This window comes from Anabrus simplex, chromosome 6 (assembly GCF_040414725.1).
Source record: "Anabrus simplex isolate iqAnaSimp1 chromosome 6, ASM4041472v1, whole genome shotgun sequence".
Lineage (NCBI taxonomy): Eukaryota > Metazoa > Arthropoda > Insecta > Orthoptera > Tettigoniidae > Anabrus > Anabrus simplex.
Window position 1 is genome coordinate 205,060,122 of NC_090270.1, and position 18,166 is coordinate 205,078,287.

The 18,166-nt window shown below is 42.3% G+C and overlaps 1 protein-coding gene across 5 annotated transcripts in view; it reads right to left on the reverse strand.

Moving 5' to 3' along the window:
* The window catches only part of LOC136875654 (venom serine protease), a 172,531-nt gene that overhangs the window by 21,181 nt on the left and 133,184 nt on the right, over window positions 1-18,166 (reverse strand). For all 5 annotated transcript variants that reach the window (XM_067149198.2, XM_067149201.2, XM_067149200.2 and 2 more), the window contains one exon: window positions 400-554. In XM_067149198.2, coding sequence (XP_067005299.2) covers window positions 400-554 — 155 coding nt within the window. The remainder of the gene's footprint in view (window positions 1-399; window positions 555-18,166) is intronic.

Below are 18,166 nucleotides of genomic sequence, written 5' to 3' on the forward strand. Positions count from 1 at the left end.
TTCTGCATTTAATCCTCACTGAATTGGGAAGAATAAATATCATATATATCGCACTAATGAATCGTCAATCATAACAGCCGCTAGGATCATGGGTGAAATATAACAATAGGCCTTTTTAAACAGAAACACTACTTGGTAGACAAATTTTACTCTCGCCGAACTATTCCACTGCGGAATAAACAAACTCGGACATCAACGCTCCTTATGCAGGTACATCATTTTTGGTCTCCTATCCCCAAGTGAATAAATGATATGTTGGCCTCCAGCGGGTCCGAGCTGACACAACGATGCTGTTAATTACATAACTACCCGAGACAAGTCACACCGACACAGATAGGTCTTATGGCGGCTCAACAAATATCACAATACGATTCAAAATAAATAGTGAAGGTTTCTTACCTGGCATGCATCTTTTCCCTGGTTGAAGGTGCAGATCTGTTTGGTGGTGACGGTATCTCCATAAGCACTAGTACATTCTGCAGGAGAGATTACGATCAGGTCAGTTCCCATCAGTACATTAGAGGTCGCGGCGCCATACCGTGTTGAGCCCCAGCCTGTTCAAGAATAAAATTTGCAATTAGATATTAATCAATGTATCCCTGTTCTATGGAAGAATCGTTGGCTTCATCGACACCGAGGTTAGAACCAAATTCCAGGGTGTATCGCTGTAACACAATTCAGTTGATCCTAAATGAAGTAGAATTTAATATATGTAAGATAATCAAAAAGTAAGTTTTAGTGTTGAAAGAGAAAAAATGTATGTACAATTACTACAATATATGCACGAGGTTAGTACAACTAAGATCAGATGTTTAGCCAATGACACGAAAGGTTTTTTAGTGAGAGTATGTGTACACCAGGCCTCCGTCTTGAGTCCACTATTACTAGCAATTCTCATGGTCTCATGGTCGTGTTAAGCGAAAGCGTGAGGAAGGACGTACCCCTTTTGCTGACAAGACCTAGTGCTTACTCTGCACCATGTCTTCTGGTGTTTGCTACTTGGTGTCTGTTACTTGCATTTACCTCTCTCAGTCTCATCCTTGACTTTGACAACATGAAAGTGACCGAGGTACGAGTGATGCTAGTAATGCCCTTCCGTATGCAGCCAGGCCCTCTAATGAATGGTGTGAAACTGTTGCTTATAGGGTCAGTTGGTGCGGGAATTTCAGTAGGCTTGGCAAACTGATATGTGGCAAAGTGAGGAAAAAAACGGGAAACTACATCACTCCTGATTTCTCTACTACGCCTCCTCAGTGGCACCTGGGCCACCTATGATGGCCGATGGCAGCGATGTTGTGGTCAAAATCAGCCTGCGGGCTGAGCACTCAACACACACACATTATTATTGTACCGGGCGGTACACCTCTACACCGTTTATTTAAAAGTTGCGCCAGTCGAAACTCCTCTTCTGGAGGAAGGTTGAACTTTATCTATTCTATTAATTCTCTACTTTCTCAGAAGATGTCACCACGTGGAAAATTTTGAGTTTTTGAACTGTGTCACTTTTGATGTGTTTTTGTTTCGCTTGAAGTAAGAAGTGTGAACTTTCTCTTCTAGAGGACACTACTGAAGAATTACAATAGTGCAACCTAGTGCGAAATCAAAGAACTATTTTGTTGGAGAAATTTTTATTTCAAGAGTTTGTTCTTTGTTAAATTTCTTTCTGTCATGGTTTACGTTGGCTGTATACCCCTCCTTTTCCCCTTATTTTGGATCTAGCCAATCCCGAATTTCTTTAATTAATTTTCCACCAATAATGTGTTTCTTCTTCCTCTATGTAGGGGTTTCTTTTCCCTAGCCAATAAAAACTTTGAGGGAGGGTGTTTTATTTCCCCTAACGCCTAGAATCTTCCGCGAGAGGATATAAACTGCTGATTTTGGGGTCTCCGGGCCACTTCTGTTCCATCTTTCAGTGTATTAAGTACATAGCAGGAGGCGGGAAGCGCCTCTTTCTTCTTCAGCCGTTCAACACCAGGTAATGGCCTATTAATAACTTCTTTTCTTGCTAGGTCGGCAGTTTAACACTCGCGGCAGGTTCGAAGCATTTCCATCATGTAACCTTTTCCTAAAATGTAATTACTCTTTTCATCTTTTTCTTGTAAAGCTACATATTGGGATAGAGAGTGCTAACCCTCTCGAGCTCCCACTCACAGTTGTTTTGAGGTGAACTTATTTTCTCAAACTATTCTTCGTTTATGTAATGTAAAGTGTTCTTCTCTAAGTCACCTCTGTAGTATGGGATTAGCCCTTGCGTTAGCGGCCCAGAGCCAGATTAGGTTTTAAAAAAAAAACAAAGTGTATTAGGAGTGCAAGATCGCCTCCTCTCAAATTGTTATTTTAGAGGTCATATAATCTACCTTCTTTTCATGTAATAGACCTCTGTAGGTTGGGTATTTTACCCCTGTGAATACGTCCTTAGAGGACAGCTTGAAGGTAGAGTTTGGTGTGGCCTTTGAGAGGCTTAAATTTTAAGAGCGGATCGCTCTTTTGAAAATGGAGTGTCATATGCCTCGTGGAGGCTTTTCTGTGTAATTCGGAGCCAGGGGCTCCTAGGGATGAATGGGGTTTTCTGCCCCTCTGTTAAAACTTGTGTTTGTGGTAAAACTGAGCTGATCGCAGAAGTCAGGGCATGAAGCCCAAAACCTGTAAATATTGTATCTCCCCTTGTTTTGCTACATTGTACCTGCCATGTCTGTTATTGCTTTGTTTTTGAAAAGAAAATATAACCTAGTTAAATTTTAAATTACTCTTACATTAACTTTGATTCCGTAGTTTGAAACCCATTCACGCCCGCACCTTCTTACGCCTCTACCTACCGCTAAAACACGGTAACAAGTGGTAGCAGAGCGTGGTTGAATGGGTCTCAATTTAGCCCCTTTTGACGGCTAAACATTGCTTTGATTCGAACTCTAACAATTGTCTCAGTTGCTGGAATTTTTGAGTTTTTCAAAATTGTTCTGTCATCATGCCCGGCCCTCGCGATGTTCTCCTCCTTAACTATTTGCGCAAAGAGGAGTTGATATACGAGTTAACTATCAGAAATGTGCAATCTGGAGGCACGGTTGCAATCGACACCAACAAGCTTAGAGAGTCCCTTGATTTGCCCATTTCCATCCCCAATTTGGGAGAGAAAGAAATTGATGACTCTCTTTCCACGATCGTCGAGAATATTACTGGGCTAGCATCTGTAGTCAGCTTTTTTGATGAAAACGATCCGTCTCCTAATCAAATTAAGCGTGTGCAAGGCAGGCTGTATCACTTTGCAAATAGAGTTAATGATCTGTTGTCTCTAAAGGTGAATGACGTTCAGAGGAAGGACGCTAATACGCTCCTTGAAACTATTTCTGAATTGTCTAATAAGGTCACTCAATTGCTAACCGGCGAAGTTCCTCCCAAAACTGATCAACCCGCCACAGTGAACGTAGGTAGTGATGAAGAGCCTCCTCAGGGAGAAGTCAATAGGATAACCGTTGCGGCTCAAACTATCTCTGCCCCATCGAACAACGAATCTGAACGCCGTGCGTCATTGGGTAACATCCGCTCTGAATTAACTTCTTTGCCATTGAAACCTTTAACGACTATGTCACCTGGGTTCAGTAGCTTGCCTCATCCATTGGCAATGTTGCTTAGAGGTATCTCTAAGTTTTCCGTCAACACCACCAGTGATGTAATTTCATTTTTAAGATTTCTAGTGGAATTTCAGGATCATGCTCTTGTTTTTTCTCTTTCGCCATGTCAAATTTTGCAAATTATCTATCCGTATGCTATTGGTATTCTCTCTGATAAAATCGTAAGAGCCATTGCCGAGCAATCATCTATTGAGGATTTCCATGCCCATTTGCTAGCGAACTTCATCCCGGCTAGGGCCAGGTCCTCCCTGATTCAGAAGTACTATTACCGTGTACAGCGCTTGGATGAAAACTTGGCTGATTTCATTCAAGATATCAAATTCTACACTAGGGTGTTTGCTCTGCACTTTCCTGAAGATCAGATTGTGCAGGCTATTGTAGAAGGTATTTCGCCATCCTATAGGTCATATTTGTGTTTCGCGGCGTGTCCGCAAACCTTCTCTGAACTTGAAGCATTGGCCGTCTCAGCGGAAGGAGTTAGATACGCCGATTCTTTGCGTGTCGCGAAAGAACCCCCGCCTTCCTTTAGTAACACTCGGCCTCCACCTCGCCGACCAGTCAATCCCCGTAAATGTTATGCTTGCGGGTCGCCTGAACATCTGCGGAATAAGTGTCCTCTGATCAAGTCAAGTGGGACAAGGAATGGAGCAGGGTCATCACAAGGCTGTTTTAAGTGTGGGGCCTTCTCACATATCGCCAAGAATTGCCCAAACTCAAATAGCACCCCCTCCTGCTCAACTTCTGGTGCAAATTCCAGCTATTCCAATAATAAAAAGTGACTAGCGGCTTCGGCTGAGTCGACTAATTCTGCTTTCCAAGGCTCAGCCCCGGGCAAAAAGGTCGAGAATTCAGGGAATGAGCAATCTTCAAATTCTTTTTTTGAATGCCCCAGAGAGTGTCTTAGGATTGCGGCGGATACCCCCGCACCTGTTCCTTTTCTTAAGATTGAGTTAAATAACGAGCCTATAACGGCTCTCTTAGATTCAGGCAGTGTTTGTTCCATTATTTCGGCTGATTGGTATTCTAAATTGAAATCTGTTTGTAAACTCCCTGACTATGACTCATCTCCTGTTAAATATGTTTCGGCTAATTCATCTCCATTAGAAATTCTAGGTTCCTTACATGTCAAAATTCGGGTTTTTAAATTTACATGGAAGATCAAATTGTTTGTGGCCAAGCGTTTGTCTTGCCCCATCATATTGGGAGCGGACTTCATTTCTCACACTGGTCTTGTGCTCGATCTCCAGAGTAGGTCGTGCACATTCAAATTTGCGTCCAATTGTAGAATTCCCTTGTTAAAGTGTAATTCTGTATCATGTTCATCTATTTCGCCTACCCAGGATGAGATGTTGTTAGACCTTAGACATCTACCTGAGGAGCAGGCTGATAGTATTCGGAAACTGTGTCAGTCGTTTCCCGAGGTGTTCTCTGATACTCTTGGTGTTACTGACCTTATTGAATACAAAATTGAGGTCACGGATTCTATTCCTGTCCGTTTTCCACCGTATAGGCTATCTCCACCTAAAATGAAGGCTCTGAAAGAAATCATCGATCAGATGTTGAAGGATGGTATTATTAGGCCCTCTAAGTCAGCGTATTCATCGCCTATTTTTCTAGTCCCGAAACCCCAAGGAGGCTTCAGGCCTGTCATTGATTACAGGGCTCTCAATCGGAAGGTGGTGTTGCAATCTGTGCCCCTTCCTGACCTTCATTCTTGCTTTTCATGGTTTCGTAAGGCCAAGTTCTTCACCATCTTGGACTTGAATCAGGCCTATAATCAAATTCCCCTTGCCGAAGAGTCTAAACATCTTACAGCGTTTGCCACGGACTGGAATTCATATGAATACAACCGCGTGCCTTTCGGGCTCCCCACGGGGGCAGCTGTGCTCACTAGGCTACTAGATAGGGTCTTTTCCGACATCAAATTTGAGTACTTATATCACTACTTGGATGATGTCGTCGTATTTTCCGAAACCTTTGAAGAACATCTAGATCATTTGCGAGAAGTTCTCAATCGCCTTCGTAAGGCTGGGTTAACTGTTAAGTTGTCCAAGGTTGCCTTTGCTAAGCCCTCTATGTCATTCCTAGGGCATATTGTGTCACCTGATGGTGTAGCAGTCGATCATTCTAGAACACAGGCCATCCGTGATTTTAATCCTCCCAAGGACATTAAAGGTATCGCCAGGTTCATTGGCATGGTGAATTTCTTCAGGAAGTTCATTCCTAATTTTGCTAATAGAGCGGCGCCCTTAAACCTTCTTCGTAGGAAAGGCATCAAATTCGAGTGGGGACCTTCTCAACAAGCCGCTTTTGAAGATCTGAAATTAGCTCTCTGTAATGCCCCTGTACTTGCTATGCCTGATTTCTCGAAGAAATTCATCGTCCAAACCGACGCATCGTCGTCAGCAGTAGCTGCAGTTCTTCTTCAAGAGACTGAACTAGGGAGGCGACCCATCGCCTATGCGTCTAGGACATTGTCAGCTCAAGAAGCAAAGTACTCCATATATGAGCTTGAAGGTTTGGCAGTCTTATTCGCCTTAGAAAAGTTCCGTCTCTATCTGGAACACGTCAAATTCGATCTGGAGACAGATAATCAAGCCTTAAGCTGGGTCTTAGGTAGGCCGCGTCGTACAGGTCGTATAGCCCGTTGGGCCATCCGTATTTCTGCCTTCCAATTCGATGTACGGCATATCAGAGGTACTGAAAATGTTGTTGCCGATGGACTCAGCCGTATGTTTCATAACGACGTAGAGACCCACGAACCGGTCGATAGTTCATCACCTTCCGAGTCCATACTATCTGGTGTTAATGCCATCTTAACAGATGCTCCCATGCTTTTTAGGGATATTGAGAAATACCAACGTGAAGATCCGACGCTGGCTCCGATAATGGAAACCCTTTCTTCTGGGGAACATGCTGTCCCTTATGTTCTGAGGAATGGTGTTCTATGTTGCCCTTCGAGGCATGATAAGTTGATGAAAGTTGTTGTTCCAGCGGTTCTTGTACCTATGATCTTCAAATACTATCATGAGACCCCATTGGGGGGGCACCTGGGTATCTTTAAAACTCGTGAAAAGATTCGTGAAATGTTCATCTGGAAAGGTATGGACGGTGAAATTCGGGAACTTGTAAAAGCTTGTAAATCTTGTTTGATCAGTAAACCCACCATGTCCACTAAAGTAGGCCTTTTGTCTTCTCATCAAGCATCGCGCCCCATGGAACGCCTGTATATCGATTATGTGGGACCCTTCCCCCAGTCAAAGGGTAATGCCAACAAGTTCATCTTTGTGTGTGTAGATGGTTTTACAAGATTTTCCTGGTTATTTCCGACTAAGCTGGCTACCGCCCAGTCCACCATTACTTGCCTTAATTCTATTTTTGCTTCTTTTGGTCCGTGCCAATACATTGTATCTGATAATGCTAAAGCTTTTACATCAAATCTGTTTCGTAAATTCTGTTTTGACTTGTCCATCTCTCATGTAACTACATCTGCTTATTACCCTCAACCATCTCTGGCTGAACGGGTTAACCGTAATCTCAGGTCCGCACTTATTGCCTATCATCATGAAGATCATTCTAGGTGGGACACGTCCCTGCATTGGTTAGCTTTTGCTTTGAATTCGGCGGTTCATGAATCTCACAAATTTACTCCAGCTTCTTTGATGTTTAAGTTCGTTCCCAACACGCCGCTCTCTAACCTCTGGTCTCTGAATGACATTCTGCCCGAGACAATAGATCCGGACAACATTAAAGATCTTTGGAAGAAGGCTAAAGCTAATCTTAAAGTATCTCATGAAAAGGTTAGGGAAAGGTATGATCGTGGACGGAGACCCACCACCTTGAAGGTAGGTGACCAGGTTATGGTCAAAAATTTTGTTCCCGCGGGCAAGCTTGCCCCCAGATTTCATGGGCCTTGTATCATTCTCGATTTTCTTACGCCAGTTACCTTATTGCTAAGTAATCCAGCCACCGAGAGGATATTTAGAGTTCACCTGTCCCAGGTGAAACCGGTGTAATTTCTGTGTTAACTTGCTTCATATTATTTTGAAAGGATATGAAGGTTATATTTTTTTGAGTTTCACTTTTAAGGCATTCTGCCCCTTCTGTAATATTTTGGTTTTAGATGTAAGCCTTGTGTAAAACCTGCCCCGACCCGTTAAACTGCCATCCTGTTCTTGCCACGGCCATTACCACGCTCCCGTCTCCTGCTCCACCTTACACTGTGGCTTCATAATAGTAAATGCCATGGATATCTACACGCCGCTGGCCCCTCAACCTCTCCACAAGCCTGTACCCTCAAAGAAAATGATTGTCCAACACAATTCTGCCGCCTAGCTTTAATGTTTCAGCGCCCCCGCAGCCGCGCAGCGCCGTGCAGCGACTGGGGAGGGGGATGGGCCCCCTCCTCTCCAGCGAGGACGACATGTGCACGGCGAGCCGGAGCTCACCTCCCGGCCAAGGCTGATGTGCGGCGCACGACCTGCTACATGCCCGCAGCCTGTATCTGTTCACCGCGGGCGCGGCGTACTTCAACACCTCTGCTCCCCTCATAGTGCGGGCGAGCGGTATCTCAGGGTACTTGAGGGGTCCGAGCGGCCTCCGTTGGACGCAAGCTGCAACGGCCGGTCCGGCCATTCGACTCAATCTACATCAACTACATGGACAGTCACCATAAGCAATAACTACACTTGGGAATTCAACTACAATATTTGGTGGACATTGCAAAATTTTTCTTCACCTTTAAGTATTAAAAGTTTATCTTCAGAAATTCAAATTCTACAAACATAAAGACTTTCATTCACCGGCAACAACAACATTTTGAAACTGAATTAAGAAATCTTGTAAATGCTTCTGCTATCTATCTTCGTATCAACATCATTACTTGGACTTTGTTTCAAACTGATTTCATGTGTCACCCCTGGAGGAACTTTTGGGGGGGGAGGTCTGTACCGGGCGGTACACCTCTACACCGTTTATTTAAAAGTTGCGCCAGTCGAAACTCCTCTTCTGGAGGAAGGTTGAACTTTATCTATTCTATTAATTCTCTACTTTCTCAGAAGATGTCACCACGTGGAAAATTTTGAGTTTTTGAACTGTGTCACTTTTGATGTGTTTTTGTTTCGCTTGAAGTAAGAAGTGTGAACTTTCTCTTCTAGAGGACACTACTGAAGAATTACAATAGTGCAACCTAGTGCGAAATCAAAGAACTATTTTGTTGGAGAAATTTTTATTTCAAGAGTTTGTTCTTTGTTAAATTTCTTTCTGTCATGGTTTACGTTGGCTGTATACCCCTCCTTTTCCCCTTATTTTGGATCTAGCCAATCCCGAATTTCTTTAATTAATTTTCCACCAATAATGTGTTTCTTCTTCCTCTATGTAGGGGTTTCTTTTCCCTAGCCAATAAAAACTTTGAGGGAGGGTGTTTTATTTCCCCTAACGCCTAGAATCTTCCGCGAGAGGATATAAACTGCTGATTTTGGGGTCTCCGGGCCACTTCTGTTCCATCTTTCAGTGTATTAAGTACATAGCAGGAGGCGGGAAGCGCCTCTTTCTTCTTCAGCCGTTCAACACCAGGTAATGGCCTATTAATAACTTCTTTTCTTGCTAGGTCGGCAGTTTAACACTCGCGGCAGGTTCGAAGCATTTCCATCATGTAACCTTTTCCTAAAATGTAATTACTCTTTTCATCTTTTTCTTGTAAAGCTACATATTGGGATAGAGAGTGCTAACCCTCTCGAGCTCCCACTCACAGTTGTTTTGAGGTGAACTTATTTTCTCAAACTATTCTTCGTTTATGTAATGTAAAGTGTTCTTCTCTAAGTCACCTCTGTAGTATGGGATTAGCCCTTGCGTTAGCGGCCCAGAGCCAGATTAGGTTTTAAAAAAAAAACAAAGTGTATTAGGAGTGCAAGATCGCCTCCTCTCAAATTGTTATTTTAGAGGTCATATAATCTACCTTCTTTTCATGTAATAGACCTCTGTAGGTTGGGTATTTTACCCCTGTGAATACGTCCTTAGAGGACAGCTTGAAGGTAGAGTTTGGTGTGGCCTTTGAGAGGCTTAAATTTTAAGAGCGGATCGCTCTTTTGAAAATGGAGTGTCATATGCCTCGTGGAGGCTTTTCTGTGTAATTCGGAGCCAGGGGCTCCTAGGGATGAATGGGGTTTTCTGCCCCTCTGTTAAAACTTGTGTTTGTGGTAAAACTGAGCTGATCGCAGAAGTCAGGGCATGAAGCCCAAAACCTGTAAATATTGTATCTCCCCTTGTTTTGCTACATTGTACCTGCCATGTCTGTTATTGCTTTGTTTTTGAAAAGAAAATATAACCTAGTTAAATTTTAAATTACTCTTACATTAACTTTGATTCCGTAGTTTGAAACCCATTCACGCCCGCACCTTCTTACGCCTCTACCTACCGCTAAAACACGGTAACAATTATTATTATTATTATTATTATTATTATTATTATTATTATTATTATTATTATTATTATTATTATTATTATCCATTCATTGTTCAGAGAATTTAAGGATTGTGAGAGGAGAAAAGACTTGGCTCCACGTACAATAAGGTGCATCCATCCTGGCTTAAACTTGGCTAAAGAATGTCCTTTTATATTTTTTGCTATTGGCTTTACGTCGCACCGACACAGATATGTCTTATGGCGACGATGGGACAGGAAAGGGCTAGGACTGGGAAGGAAGCGGCCGTAGCCCTAGCATTTGCCTGGTGTGAAAATGGGAAACCACGGAAAACTATCTTCAGGGCTGCCGACAGCGGGATTCGAACCTACTATCTCCCGAATACTGGATACTGGCCGCATTTAAGCGACTGCAGCTATCGAGCTCGGCAATGTCCCTTTTTACAACCATCATATTTACAGTACGTACGAGTATTATTCTCATAATACGTTATTCAGTGTATCTGTTGTATATTATCAAGTAACTCTACTCTACTTCACGTACACGGATCGCCACATATACTGCAGCTAGGGTGATTCATTCATACTCACGTACACTCTTCAACACTCGGAATCACACATTCAACCAGCCTCCCACGTATACAGAAAATTAAGTTATGTGTAAAACGTTTCGTTAAATGTACATTCTTTTTTAACTCTTCACAAAATTGTACAGTAGGAAGTTCTTTCTTCCATGGCGTGAGTTAATAGACAGCTGAGCAGAACGAATAAAGAAGCTAGTTTGATGAGCTGCTGTTTTTGCAAGTGGATGGAAAAGAGACACACCTCGATGATTTTGAACGGACCGGTATTTGATCTGTAAGTGATTGAAAGATTTTATAAGAGTGTTACCTGCGAGGGTTTTTCTTTGCTAATAGAGAGCGGTTATGGGGTGCAGTGACCTCTCTGTGTTTAAATGACTGTGTTGAAGAATTAGTCGTTCAACTCGGCATTGAACTCCCTCTAGTTCAAAATGTTCTCTAGCGTAGTGGATGCCAGGAAGGAAGACCGTACAATAAGATGTCAAATAGACCTATCAATTGCATTCTTCCAAGCACCCAGTAGTGATCTGAGCTACCGAGTAAACTGAAAGACAGTAGCGTAGCCACGATCGACCGATGGGGAGGGGGTTATAGTTGCAAAATTATGATCGAACACGATGAAGATACCTGTGCGTGTGTGGTGAGTGCAGCGCGAGTGTCAGTACAAGGGCAATGATACAAGTGAATGGTGTTGATATTCAGATTGCAGTACACTACAAAATCTTACATTAAAATACAGAGCAAGAACCATATGATGAAGGTCAACAGTTTTACAGAAAATGGTATGTACAGATTAAAATCTAAAATACAACTTCAGAGGCTTCTTAGAAAATGGACTCAAGATATCTATTGGTTTTACAATTTTGTATCTGTGAATGTTCAAAGGAGCCACCATTTAATTGACTTTCACTTGTTTATTGTTTCCGTCTATTTTCTTATGTAAAAATTCCATGTGGGGGAGGGGGTCTAACCCCCAGTACCCAGCAGTTGCCCACGCCCCTGTCGAAAGGTTAAGTGTACTCGAAGGTAGACCAGCGATGACTTTTGGAGCAGTGACATGGCAGATATCAAGGAAATGGGAAAAAATACCGAATTTGGCAGTGATGACAATGTTAAGGTTTACCAGCTGATGCACAAGAATGGATGAAGTGACAAATGAGGTGGTTAGAGAAAGGATTAAGAGGGAAAATTTCAGAAAAAGTAAAAGAACTGGGCTCGGGAGATACGGGCACATTCAACATGAAATAATATATTGGGAGGAAGATGGAGGTGAAGCCGTCAGGAATAATGAGCAGACGACGACTAAGGGGACCGTATAAGTTAGTATATACAGTATACAAAAGAGGCTTCAGAGAGGAGCTGACAATAGACCGTAAAGATTGGTGGGGAGGAATCTGCACCAGTAACCTCACGTAACTCTGAGTAAGACACTGAAGATGAACTAGAAGGGCAATCATATTTTTAGTGACTGAATGTCGCACTAACGCATCGAAGGCTTTTCGTGACGCAAGGATGCCAAAGGGAAGTAACACACGTGCCTTTAATTAAAGCATAACCCTGGTTTAGCTGGTGTGAAAATGTGAAACCACGGGAAGACATCTTCAGGGCGTGCCAATGGTAGTATTCGATTATATTAACAACCGAATGCAAGCCTACAGCTGCACGACTGGAACAACGCAGTCACTTTGCTCGGTATGAAAGTAGAAGACAACAACAACAACAACAACAACAATAATAATAATAATAATAATAATAATAATAATAATAATAATAATAATAATAATAATAATAACTCCGCCATGGCCGGTTTCAAGCCCAGTTGAGAAAGGAGGAGGGTGAAACACAGTCAACAGTCTGAAAGGCGGATGAGGAATTTCAGTTCCCGACGGCAGAGAGAGCGGAAGAACGTAGTGGAGTAAACTACGAGAAACAATAATTTCGGACTAACAATCCGATCTTATTTTGGAATTTATTTCCTACCCTTACCTAACACAATTTCATATGCAGAAAGGAAATTTCTCTAAATGAGAACACTACCACAAGTGGTAACTTGAAAGAGAAATCCACCATTGTAGTACGCAATGCATCGGGACCTAGGATTCTGGGGATTCCCGCCATCTGCGTGCAAGATGAGTCGGAGCGTCTTGAAACGACTTTCCAAATTGAAATTCAAGAAGAAATACTTCATTGCGACAATAAACGCCAACTCACACCTCCAAGTTAGAAAACAGAAAGAATTCGAAAAGCTCCTGGACAACTAACAAATCCAGATTTTGGCTGTACAAGAAAGTAGATTCTTAGATGACCGCATCATGAATACACAACGTTACAGAGTATTCAAAGGAAAGCCTGCAATAAATATAATAGCTAACACCACTCTCCTTGGTACTGCATTCTACATAAACAAAACCGTAGTAGATAGTGTCACAGACTTCTCATCAAAATCTGAAAGATTATCCCAATTGACAATTAAGTATAAAGACAAGAATTATACACTCATAAACTGCCACGCTCCTATCAACGAAGACAATAAGAAGAATCCACAGAAAGTTGATGACTTATGGGACCTCTCAGAAACAGAAATCACCCGGATACCTGCGAACCATGTAAAAATCCTTCTGGGAGATTTCAACGCACAAATAGGGAAAGAAAGGAAATACAGAGACTACTCAATACACAGAAGGACGGACAATAATGGAGAAAGTTTCCTTTAACTTTGCAAAACCTTCCAATTGAATCTAATGTCAAGTCACTTTCGGAAACTCCCAAGGAAAGCAAAGACATGGGTATCTCCAAATCCTAACCTAGGCGAATTCCAATTAGACCATGTAGCAATAATCAGAACAAACACTAGGGAGGTGATTAGAAAGTGATTAGAGGTGATTAGAAATGGTAAACTCGACTCTGATCACCAACAATACAACAACAACCGAATAAACATCAAAGAAGGTACCGTAAATAAAATCAGACAAGAAATCCGCTCTCCTAGAGCAAAGACCTGGCAATATATATGTCAAGAGATCAGCGAAGCCGCTAATAAAACACTCAGCCTAGCAAACAGGAAACGTACCATCTGGTGGAATGAATAATGTGAGAGAGCTGTCGAAAAGAGATCTGTCACGTGGAGAAAATGGAAATGTTCAAGAAATACGGAACACTGGAACAGTTCAGAAAACAAAGGAAAGAAACATCAGCGATATTCCGCCGGACCAAAGGATCATTTGAGAATACAAAGTTATAAATCCTCCAGGACAACTTCACTAAGAATAACACCAGAGATGTCGTCCAAAAACCTTTAAACCTTTCAGACCTGAAAGAAAACTGGAGGTGTGAATTTTTGTTTGTACATCAAGAACGGACTAAAATGCTCCTCAATACACATATTAATAGTTTATTTTACAAAATAAAAACTAACATCCGAAAAACAGGACCCACACAATTGTGCGTATCAAAATTCAAAACCTCGTTGTATCACGTACGATGGTGTAGCTTCAAAATTTACGTCCACTAACCAAAGTACACACTTCATTGAATATATTCCGATATTCAGTAAAGCTTCTAGATTAATATAAACGCAGTAAATAAATACTTACTTTCGGCACTACTGCTTCCTGCCATCTCGCCGATCAACTGTGCTTTTTAAACTCTTCTTCCTTCGCCCTGGCGGTCAAGCGCATACTAAAATCAATTGAAATACACGCCACGTGTCCTGCACAATCACTGCAGTCCGGTGTAGCGCCGAAAAAACATCAAATACGGTCAGGGATAACTAAAATACGAACCTGCACAATTGTGCGTACTCGGTCTGAAAGGGCTATGGAAGAGCTCAAAGGATACCAACTTCAAATTATAAGCTTAAAAAAACGAACAAGGCAAAACTGGATTGAAAAATCAAGAAAATTGCAATATATTAGTCAGATACTTTGAGAAACTCCTCCACTGCCCACCTCCAACAAACAAACTACAACTCCTGGCTCTTTCTATGAACACAGAAGAAGATATGCCTCCAAGAAAGGAACAAATAAAAGAAGCCGTAAAACGTCTGAAGAAAAACAAAGCCAGTGGAGAAGACTCAGTACCAGCAGAAATGTTGAAATAGGCTGAATCGGAAATCCTGGACGGCCTGTAGCATATTTTCCAGCAAATATGGGAGACAGGAAAGCTACCAGACGAATTGAAAACAGCGCTGATCCACCCACTTCGTAAGAAAGGGAACAAACAAGATATACTCCCAGTCGCTTACAAAATCCTCTCCAAGATACTTCTGAACAGAAATGAAGGAATCCTAGATAAACAGCTTTGGAGAATACCAGGGTGGGTTCCGGGAAGGCCACTCCTGTGCTGAGCAAATCCTTAATTTGACAATAATTCGCCACAGATTGCTGAAAGGCAAAAATATAGTGGTTTGTTTCATTGACCTCAAAAAGGCCTTTGACTCGCTGGGCAGAGAGACCCTAGATACGATCATCAGAGAATTTGGGGTCAAAACCAAACGGCAAGCATTATCAGAGAAACCTTAACAGACACAACTTCTAACGTGAAATTCATGGGAGAACTGTCTCAGTTGTTTGAAATTAAGTCAGGTATGTGGCAGTGTGATGGATTATCACCACTATTATTCAACTGTCTCCTGCAGAAGATAGTGAGAATTTGGAATTCCGAACTTGAAAATCAAGGGGTAACCTCGGTCTGCTTAGAAAGAAAATCGGGAGGAATCGAAGTCAACTGCTTGGATTTCGCTGACGATTTTGCGATACTTTCACAATATCTAGAGGAAGCGGTCATACAGATCAAGCTAATAGAGAAGACCGCTAGCAAGATGGCACTTAGGATCTCGAAAGAGAAGACGAAGTTCATGATGAACGACAAACATAGACTACAACTCCTTGAAACAGAGATGGGACGGATTCAGAGAGCTAAAACGTTCAAATATCTAGATGAATCATGCAAGAGAACGGACTAGAGAAAGCTACTGTAGACGATCATATCTCAAAATGGCGAAAGCTTATAGACTGACAGAAAGATCTACAACAAGAAATGCATCTTGTGGAATGCAAAAATAAGGTTTTACAACACTGTAGTAAAAACAGGATGTCTGTATGCCAGCGAATGCCTCTCGATGAAGTACAAGTTGGAGAAGCTGGGAGATCCTAGAAAGAAGAAGAATACGGAAAATCTTGGGCTCAATCCAGACTGAAACAGGCTGGAAACTTCGGAACAACAATGAAGTCTACAAAAATGTGGAGACATTTTCAGAGACCATGAAAAAGAGGATTTTATCATTTCTCGGACATTTGTACAGAATGGACAAAACCAGACTAACCAAAAATATTCGGCTACATGTGGAAGATCTAGAGAAGCCCAACATCTAGGAAGTGCAGATGATAGACAAGAAAATATTTCGGACCATGACTAAAAAAAAAATTGCCAACGGCCGTAGCCGTGTTGAAACACCGGATCCCGTGAGATCTCCGAAGTTAAGCAACATTGGGCGTCGTCAGGAGTTGGATGGGTTGCCACGCGCTGTTGGTGGGGGGTAAGGGAAGGGAGGAGCGGAAAGAAACTGGCCACCCTACCGCACGTAAACTCCGGCTCAGGAACACCTCTGAGGAGGTTCGGACCTGCCTTCGGGCAGAATAACCCTTACCTACCTCAAAATTTGGAATGGTTTCAAGTCTAATGAACAACAAAGACGGGAATATAATTATAATAATTTCGTATGGCTATTTCTAGCCGAGTGCAGCCCTTGTAAGGCAGACCCACCGATGAGGGTGGGCGGCATCTGCCATGTGCAGGTAACTGCGTGTTATTGTGGTGGAGGATAGTGTTATGTGTGCTGTGTGAGTTGCAGGGATGTTGGGGACAGCACAAACACCCAGCCCCCGGGCCATTGGAATTAACCAATGAAGGTTAAAATCCCCGACTCTGCCGGGAATCGAACCTGGGACCCTCTGAACCGAAGGCCAGTACGCTGACCATTCAGCCAACGAGTCGGACAAAGACGGGAAGAGCCTGGACGTATGAACAGAAGGAACAACATAGCGCCCATATGAAGGAGTACTGGAGGAAGAAGAAACTTCAGACAAAGAAGAAATGAAATTGTAGTGTGATCCTCAGTGGTCAATTCGCAAATAAAATAATAATGACAATAATAATGCTAACGATGATGATGATGCTTTCACAGCCCGTACTTGTACTGTAGATATGATTTAGGCTTTTTGGATTATGCCGTGTCAAGAAAACAACGTAAAACTCTTTACGTTTCGCAGAGAACCTCTCCTCTGGTTTTCTGCACACACTTTCTTTCAATTCTTCAGCTCTGCTCTATTCTATCCTGGTGTGTTACGTTGCATTTTATTTTAATTTATTAGTTTCTTTTTTTTATTCTACCACTTCCGCCCTCGATTCGTCTGATGTCCCCTCTGTTATTTCTCACGCATACACGGAGCTTAATGTTGTCATCAGCTCCCGCCTGGAGCGCTGTGCCAGCATATAAGGAGCCACCTGGTGACGAATGAGCGAACCACTACAGATCCAACGGTAAAGCATTCTTAAATTCTGACCCTCATTATTGTAGAAGTCTTCCTTGTAAACAGTCTAGATTTCCATTTGAAGACGCGGAGAAAATTTCTCTGCGGAACGAAAAGAGTTTCACATTGTTTTCCTTGCCACGGCATAAACCAATAGCCCATTTCATGTCTACTACTACTACTACTACTACTACTACTACTACTACTACTACTACTACTACTACTACAAATTATAATAATAGTAGTAATAATAATGATAATGTCCGGTTCTACGGGTAAATGGTTAGCGTGCTGGCCTTTGGTCCATAGGGTCCAGGGTTCAATTCCCGTCCGTTTCGAAGATTTTAACCTTAAATGTTTCATTCCCTCGGCTCGCGGACTGGGTTTTTGTGCTGTCCCCAACATCCCTGCAACTCACACACCACACATAACACTATCCTCCACCAAAATAATATGCAGTTACCTACACATGGCAGATGCCGCCCACCCTCATCGCAGGGTCTGCCTTACAACGGTTGCACCCAGCTAGAAATAGCCACACGAAATTATACTACTACTACTAATAATAATAATAATAATAATAGCATACATCATCATTATAGAACGTTATACCTTTCAGCGTTCAGTCTGCAAGCCTCTGTGGATTTTCTAAATGTCGTCACAATCCTCTACATCCAACTAGTGATGTGGCCTCATTTACGGTAGTTCTATACCTCTTATCTTTAAATCGTTAGAAACTTAGTCTAACCATCGTCGTCTTGGTCACCCTCTACTTCTCTTACCCTCCATAACAGAGTCATTCGCCTCACATGATCCCACCATCGAAGCCGGTTTATGCGTACAGCTTCATCCATCGAGTTCATTCCTAACTTAGCCTTTACCTCCTCATTTCGAGTACCCTCCTGCCATTGTTCCCACCTGTTTGTTCTAGCAATCATTCTCGCTAATTTCATGTCTGTTACTTCTAACTTATGAGTAAGATTCCTGAGTCCAGCCAGCTTTCGCT